The sequence below is a fragment of the Triticum aestivum genome, chromosome 5B, assembly GCF_018294505.1.
Source record: "Triticum aestivum cultivar Chinese Spring chromosome 5B, IWGSC CS RefSeq v2.1, whole genome shotgun sequence".
NCBI classification, from domain to species: Eukaryota; Viridiplantae; Streptophyta; class Magnoliopsida; order Poales; family Poaceae; genus Triticum; species Triticum aestivum.
The window spans coordinates 273,042,088-273,050,697 of record NC_057807.1 but is presented as its reverse complement, the minus strand read 5'-3'; the positions used below and the strand labels follow the sequence as shown (position 1 = coordinate 273,050,697).

The following is an 8,610-nucleotide window of genomic DNA, read 5'->3' as shown; positions in this document are numbered from 1 at the left end:
TGTCAGATTGGGAAATGTATGGATTAGGATTGGTGCATTCCTGTTGCAGATGTTGTTTTGTTGGTGGACGAAGATTTTCACATGTTCACATTCAAGATTATATTCAAAATTGATTAGCTTGCGTTGACTGTTGTTTATTTTATTTTCCATTGATTGAAAGGCCCCTGTGCGATTCCTTTCGAATCCAAATAAATCAACCAAATCAATCACATTATCCCATTACAATTTTAGCGCATTGACTATGTTATATATTTGTATTGTGCTGTCTTAGCGCATCTGCATTTTAGATGCTAAAGGTGAGAGAAATTGGCTAGCACCAACGCTAAGAGATATGAAAAATGGTAAGGTCAAGCTTGGCGCATACTAGACGCTAGGGATTTGGAGGCTCTTAGGATTCCACAATCAACTTGGTGGGTTAGCCTTAGCCAACCCAGGTTGGACTCTCACGTCTGACACATTACTTGTTTACTGGAAGTCCTCCTCCACATCTTAATAAACAAACTAATGTTGGAACACTGCAAATTACTACTTACCATTGGGTTTAACTGAGAGGGAACAAAAGTAAGAAAAATCAAGATGTAGTTGGAATTTGTCGTAATTCATCAATCAAACTAAAATGTTGTAGAAATAAGAGCAAGTGGTGTTCCTTTCCAGCCCTCCTGAACCCTTCAGTCTTCACGTTCCCTGGTCACTGGTCGGTCAGAACCAAGATCATAGGATGCTCTAATCCGTAAAGCGGATTCTTGTAATCCTATTTAGATGACGTCCACACCACTTAAAACATCTAAGCATCGACATGACATGAACTTTATTACTTTATTCTTTGAGCCGTGAGCTATAAGCCCACAAAATCTTTAAATGTATCCACAAGGACTATCACTCTGAACAATTTGCTGAGAGTTGAGGATTTTGATTTTAACTTTGAATGTACAAGATGCACAGAAGTCCTGGTTTCTGATCACAGAAATCAAGGGAAGTCTCTGCTTTCTTCAGAGGGGGAAAACTGAACAAGAAGCCCAAAAAATGCAGCCGGGTCAAATTTTGTCAAGCTGAAGCTTGCACTGATGGACCGTATCACCATTCTGTAGGTGGTGGACCTGGTGAGAAGAGCGGTGCCACTGGCCCTCGAGGTAGAGGACGACCCAAGGAGAGAAGAGCTGAGGCAGCTCCAGGAGAAGAAGGACGGCATCGACAAGCTGGCGCACAAGCAGGTCCGGCGCATCCTCTGGTCCGGCCTGGGGTTGATCATGTCCCAGATCGGCCTCTTCTTCCGCCTCACCTTCTGGGAGCTCTCGTGGGACGTGATGGAGCCCATCGCCTTCTTCACCACCGCATCCGGGCTGCTCGTCAGCTACACCTACTTCCTCGTCACCTCCAGGGACCCGACGTACCAGGACTTCATGGAGAGGCTCTTCCTGTCCAGGAGGAGGAAGCTCTGCGCCACGCACAGGTTCGACATGGAGAGGTACCTGGAGCTGCACAGGCATTGCAAGTGCCCTCTCGAAGGTCACTATCCTCCTCATGGTCCCAAGCTTCACAACTTGTAACACCTGAAGTGAAATCTCCCAGCTGGACTCTCTGGTTTGGGCAATAGGCAAATATGTAGCTTCCGAAGTGTTCGCTACATCTTTGCAGAAGTCACCAGTTACCTGCTAGATCAATCTTACAGACATACTAAAGGCTAATCTCAGTGATGTACCACTGTCATTATGCCATTATGGTTCCCTATGTTTTGAAGTTGAAAGCTACGCTCTCCGTCCCTAAATATAAGTCTTTTTAGAGATTCCAATACGGACTATATACAGAGCAAAATGAGTGAATCTACACTCTAAAATACGTCTATATAAATCTTTAGGAAGTCTTATATTTCGAAACGGAGGGAGTACTACTTATATGAGTTCCTATCTGTATTAGATTTATGTTAAATGACCAGGTTGCAACCTTTCTGAGGAACAACCATGTGACTTCTTAAATTTCCTTTACAAAACAGAATGGGAACTGCACAGCACACAAGAAAAAAAGAAAACCTGATAACGCCACAAAAACATGACAGTGCTGACAAACATACATTTATGATGTCATCAACAGAGATCAACAATCCCATCCCATAATAACAAGCGAATTGCTGCAGGCCGAGGCATTTGTTCTCTGTACACGCCGTGTAGCACTGAACATTGGCGTCCCTCAGTGTAGCTCTTGCGCAATGGGCAAAAAGAATAGCACAAAAGAATTTGTACGAAAAATGATCAGCAAAGAACTGCACTTTTGCAGTTCCAAGCTGTGCAAATGAAAAGACTCATCTGACTCTATAATAAACAGGTTTCATGATGTTGTGCTTCTGGCCTCCTAATTGTAGTGTTCTGGCAGGAAAGCATTTTAGCTTATTTTCCTTCCTGGAATTGACGCGGTGCCACCATGGTCCCCGGAGGTGCAGTCGATACATCATAAATACTGCATCCCGTTTCTCCGAAAAAATATCCCTTTGTTGAAGCAAGTTCACGCTGTTTGCTGCTTCAAATTCCCACAAATGCAGACTATGCAGTGTGTGTTACATCTCATGTCACTGCTGTTAATGTATATTGCATTCTGCCATGAACCTCTCCCCATTAGTCATGTACTTTCTCCAATAGCCCTTATAGCTGTGTATTGCCAAATCAAGCCAAGGTTTCATGACACCATTGTAGTGCAGAGTAGCCGCCTTTTCTATATCGACACGGCTAATTCCATAATCATACCCAAGTCCTGATTGAACCCATGAACCTTTCAAAGGATATATCAGGTCTTGAAAGGCAAGTAAACCTCTAGGGAGTGCTTCAAGTCTATGTGATACCGAACTATCCTGTTGGAACAACAAAAGTGAAGGTAATAATAAATACATCTGACAAGTTATGTTCTCTACAAATAATTATGACAAATGATAGTCCTAGCCATCTAGGATTACCAGAAGAAACTACACGTTTTCCCATATGTCAACAAATTAATAAGGTATACAGTTTTCTTTCGATAGGATTGTAAGAGGAATGGCAAGTTTACTGACCTTTTGAAGTGACTGATCATGCAAGCTGGTAATGCCAAGATCCCTCCATTTCTCCAATTCAATTACATTCAGACCAGAGAACCATACGCATGAATCCACGTCGAAATTGTTTTCCTCTACATAAGCTTTCAACTGACCTAATCTAACTCCACAGAACTGTACAGCACCTATTACTTTGTCTCCCATATTGAGGTTCCAAAGAGATGACAGGTCTTTCTGGACAATCATATCATCATCTAGAACAACTACTCTATTCAAGCTAGGAAGAAGATCAGGCAAGAGGAAATGTGAATGGCCAAAAACAGATATGTACTCAGTTTTCATCTGCCTCCGGAGAGGCTGAGAATGATTACGAAACGTGAAACGAAATTCCTCTGTAGGCCATAATTGTTGCCTCTCAAGAGATTCAACATCCTTAGAGAGCTTGTTGTGATCCTCAATGTTAGTCACATGAACATTAGCGTCCAAATATGAGTTTCTGTCAAACCAATGCTTCATTGCATAAAAATTCTGGGTGTCGGTGAATACATGGAAAACAACGCTGCCAGAATCCTGAAACATGTCGTAGGAAATATGTTAGCACTGAGACAAACTCCTCATAAGATTTTCAGTTATTTGGAAAGGACAGTATACCTTGGAGTTCATGGCTGTTGAATTGATAGTAGTCGAAGCTGCAAGTACATTCCTGGAGAACATTACATAGTGATAGAAGGCAGTGTCTTCATATTTCTGCTTATTTAATAGCTCCCTCTGAGGAGATACAGATTTGAAATACTCTACTGTCAATCTCATGCTCAAACAATGGTGAGTTTTTGGCATAGTCTGGACCCCGAGATGATAGAGAAATGCACTCTGCCTTGTATGGAAATAAGCTTCATCTTCAGTTAGATCAAGTAGCTGCCTAAGTTTCCGTTCAACATTGGAGCAGCCAACTTCACAAGACTTGATTCTCTCAATTGTGCCTTCCATTTTCTCTAGCTTCTTTGCGAAACTGAAAACAGTAAGCAGCCATTAGCTGACAAATAATCAACAGAAAAAGTAAAGAAAAGTAAGGTCGTACATGCCATCATTTTCTATGTTGTATACTCCATTGCTTGATACAAGGGATTTTATACATCACACAGTAATGAAAACATGATAGTTGCTACCTCTCAAATACATATTCCAAGTGATGCATATACAAGAAAACATATATCATTACAGGGAGAAAACACTTTCTTTCTTTTTTTGCGAATGGAAAACACTATATCCACATGTAGAGATGGATTCAGTAAAATTAACATCTTAATGCCTCCATACAAATTCCAGATGGCCATATACATGAGGGTTGGACATAGGTCATATTTCTGCGGGGTACCAGTCTGACTAGCAAATATGTAGTACTTCCTCTGTCCCAAAATAAGTGTCTCAACCTTAGTACAACTTTGTACTAAAGTTGGTACAAAGTTGAGACACTTATATTGGGACAGAGGGAGTACAACATATAACAAAACTGGAAGCAGCCCTGAAATCGCTAATGCTCATTTTAGCCATTATGGAGTGTAATATTTATTATAATCAGTTTAACAGATAATACTTTGCCATCTTGTTATGCAGAGGCCGGGTGTGAACTCTTTGTGGTTGTATCACCTCGATGCGACCATTGAGTCAATTAAAATCCCTCTATTGAAAAAAAGATAATATTTTAACACCAGGATAATACTCACAATGGTGGAAGATCAGCATCTGCAATGGTGTCGCTGAGCATGCGTTCATGTTCTTGGATATGTTGCTTCAACTCACGTGTAAATCTTTCCTGGTGCTTCAGTTTTGCAATACTAGGATAATAGGCTCTGGCCATAAACAGTTGATCTTTAAGCCTCTTCACAATAGCATCTTTCATCTCTTCCTTATGCTCAACAGACCAGAGGCAGTAGCTTCCATATTCAAGTTCACAGGACTTGGGATTCTCCTCTTGTGCTACTTCCTGGCCTTGGCTCTCCTTCCCATCAACAGCAGTATCCTGCCGAAAAACAAATTCAGTGTTTTATGGTAGAAAACTAGAACAGTTCCAAATGGCCCACTAGTACAAAACATACTGGACATTTAAGCAAAGATGAAAACATGTTGTGCCCCAATCTATTTAGAATTCATATCTCAGCCTTTTACGGTACCAGATTATTGCGTTGTTCGCCAGATTTGCTGCTTGATAACAATGGTTATTGCATTTGTCAAGACATCTAAAGCATAATAATCAACCAGGGATCTGATGTACAAGGTCTCCCCAGTAAATATGAAGTTCTTCAGTAATTTTTTTTATCATGGGACAAAATGGCAGTAAAATTTCTTTTAACTAACATCTTAGTAAAGGTGAAAAATGTAAATCATCCACCAAATTCCAGAGGGTGAACAGTTGTGCAATGCAATGCAGACTACGACAAAGGCGTGTATTTATTGCCACCTAATTGAAAACTCACGGTAGCAAAATATTTAATAGGCAATTTTGTGTTAGGAAAGCAACTTATCTTTATTGAAGGCCCAAGGGGCATATATATATATTACATATGACTTGAGGTGTAAGGAAACTAAACATAGATTAATAAGGACTCCTAGACCAATACTAATACTCGTATCGTGGTGTAGATTGAGGCGTGCTTGAAGCAGTGTCGGCCATGAGAGAAGGGCAGCGGCGCGAGCAAGATTGGATCGAGAGATCGAGAGGAAGAACTCGATCGGAAGGGCGAGTTGCGGCACCGAAAAAAAATAACCTAAGCTCTAATACCATGTTAGGAAAGCAACTTATCTTTATTGAAGGCCCAAGGGGCATATATATATTACATATGACTTGAGGTGTAAGGAAACTAAACATAGACTAATAAGGACTCCTAGACCAATACTAATACTCCTTAACATTTTGAAGGTGCAAAACTTTCCCCCAATAAGACAGTCTGTAACTGTACCTATATATCTACATTTAGAGCATGTTTAGCCCACAAAAACATACACTCCCTCTGTAAAGAAATATAAGAGCATTTAGATCACTACTTAAGTGATCTAAACGCTCTTATATTTCTTTACGGAGGGAGTACAAATTATTATTGACGCCACACTGAAATGCAACAATGTTCATACACATACATTTGGCATTTACCATGTGACGTCCTGAAAATCATGTCGACTGTACAACCCCATTGGTTAAGACCTTGAAACAATAGCCGTACAAACACCATGATCCTAAACAGAATTCAGTAGTCACAGGCTGACAGTCCATGTGTGGCATGCTCTCTTCCAAATATTACTGGAAAGTGAAATGCAGAAGACCTAAAAATTTGCCAACACCAGATAAAAGATAATTGTCTCTTACCATTGATCTCCATGACAGGTCCTTCAGTTGATATCTTCTCTGTGTATGAGATCCTGAAACACCATTGCATACAGTAAGAAGGACGATGGAGCGGTGTACTAATCCAAGTCAAACGTGATGGCATGCATTATATTTATTTGATCCCGCATTTCTTACCTCTCTTTTTGGATGTGTCATTGTTTAGCTCAACAAAGGAGAAAGCATCCTTGATCTTTGATTTGGCAGCAAGATTCCTGGACTTTGATCTACTAGATTTCTCACCGGAAATCCCGTTCGACCCCGAGGTTATCATTTTGGAAACATCCTGTTTATACAAGGGAAAAGGAGATTACTCATCAAATAGACAAATGAAGAGCTTTTGACAAGTTGGTTGGAACAGGCCCTTAAGTCGTACTCCCTTCGTCCCAAAATACTTATCGTGGTTTTAGTTCAAATTTCAAAGTTGAACTTTGAACTAAAACCGTAATGATTACTGCAACCAAACCAACAAAAGCTAATTTGGCAGAAGTGATGCCAAATAGATGACTCATTTGACTAGCTGTGAGAATTAGTACTGCAAACACATCTTGATTTATCTATTTTGGTATATCACTTGGGATTTGCACAACACCGTGCGTGCAAAGTTTGCATCCCCTGAGCACCACAAATCCTGTAATCCCATAACATCATCAGAGACAAATGGTGTGATGCCACGCAGCAGACCAGACCAGAATAGCAACCGATCCCTATCCTCAGGAAGCAGGTAGGTGGCGAAGCCGTCAGCAAGCAGCCCACGTCCACGAAAACACGCACGCAAGCACACGCGCATTGCATGATTGAACTCCCTAATTACTACAAATGTAATTTTTCTTTTTTGTAGAAACCAGCAGGAAGAATCGCCGCAGAATCGGGAATGGTACTCAGAAAATCTGAATGCACAAAAATGTGATGCAAAGTTGCCATCTTTTCTGTCGGCAATCCAGTAGGAAGGCGTAATTTAGGACATTGTACCTTGAGCAGCTTGTGCTTCATGCCCGGCCCGTCAAGATGCTTGTGCTTCCCCAGTCCCAGTTCCTAAAGGCAGCACAAACACCGCACAGGAAAAACCCGTCAGAAAATTCGGAAACTCCGGCAGCAAAAAATGCAGCAACCGGAGGAGGAAAATGAGGCTCAAAACATGGTGCGGGAAATCTCACGGTGCTGATGACGACGGCCGCGCGCTCCTCCGATCCGTACCCTGCAAACGCGCACACAGAATCAGCACAGATCCGCGGAGGCAACTCAGGCTACGGAGGCAGACAGGTAGAGGTGGGTTCACTGACCGATGCTGTGGAGGCCGAGGAGGAAGGCGAGTGGCAGGAGGACGGAGCAGAGCACCAGCGCCGGGACCGCGGCCGCCATGCCGGTGCAGCGGCGCTTGGCCGCCGTCGCTGGCGACAGCGGCGCCAGGTGGTGGTGGTGGCCCTTCATGCCTCGGGTCGGTACGGTACCTGCTCGTCGTGGAGACTGCTGACTGATTGGCCAGCGCCCAGCGGTAGTGGACAACGCAAGACCTGAGACTTGAGAGTGGAGACTGCTGACTGTGGAGTGAGCAGCCGACCATCTCCCTCTTCTTCTCTCTCGAGTTCCTTTCTCTCCTCCTATTGATCTTTCTTTTTTGCTTTACCTTTGGACGCCACGCCCCTATCTTCTCTGCCCCCAGTCCCCGTGGGCCACTCGCTGTCCGGTAAATTTTAGATTTATTTGGAGAGAAAATTATGAGAAAGTGTGTGAACATGGATGGGATTGAGCTGTTTCTTTTGACGGCACCATAATCATGTTGGGGAACGTTGCAGAAAATAAAAAAAAATCTACGGTTTCACCAAGATCAATCTATGAGTTCATCTAACAACGATAAAGAGGAGTGCATCTACATACCCTTGTAGATCGAGCGGAAGGGAGTCCTACTCGCCGTGATCCAAATCACCAGAGATCCTAGCGCCGAACGGACGGCACCTCCGCATTCAACACACGTACGGTCAGCGTGACGTCTTCTCCTTCTTGATCCAGCAAGGGGGGAGGAGAGGTTGATGAAGATCCAGTAGTATGACGGCGAGGTGGTGGATGCAGCAGGGATCCCGGCAGGGCTTCGCCAAGCGTCTGAGGGAGGAAGAGGTGTAGCAAGGGGGAAAGGGAGGCGCCAAGTGCAAGGTACGGCTGCCCTCCCCCCTCCTCTTTATATAGGGACCCAGGGGGGCGCCGGCCCTAGGAG

At 43.1% G+C, this 8,610-nt stretch overlaps 2 protein-coding genes across 2 annotated transcripts in view; one reads left to right on the top strand and one right to left on the bottom strand.

Moving 5' to 3' along the window:
• The window catches only part of LOC123111332 (calcium uniporter protein 6, mitochondrial), a 2,720-nt gene extending 976 nt beyond the window's left edge, over window positions 1-1,744 (top strand). The window contains exon 2 of the mRNA XM_044532099.1: window positions 1,089-1,744. Coding sequence (XP_044388034.1) covers window positions 1,089-1,547 — 459 coding nt within the window. The 3' untranslated portion in view covers window positions 1,548-1,744. The remainder of the gene's footprint in view (window positions 1-1,088) is intronic.
• A 303-nt stretch (window positions 1,745-2,047) lies between these two features.
• Window positions 2,048-7,807, bottom strand: LOC123111331 (probable galacturonosyltransferase 7; the record flags this gene model as incomplete). The annotated part of the gene is given in 9 exon segments (XM_044532098.1): window positions 2,048-2,839; window positions 3,038-3,589; window positions 3,671-4,028; window positions 4,744-5,039; window positions 6,381-6,433; window positions 6,537-6,684; window positions 7,371-7,433; window positions 7,556-7,596; window positions 7,682-7,807. Coding segments are annotated over 9 exon segments (1,907 nt in total), but the record flags the coding sequence as incomplete, so codon positions are not given.
• Window positions 7,808-8,610: the final 803 nt, after the last annotated feature.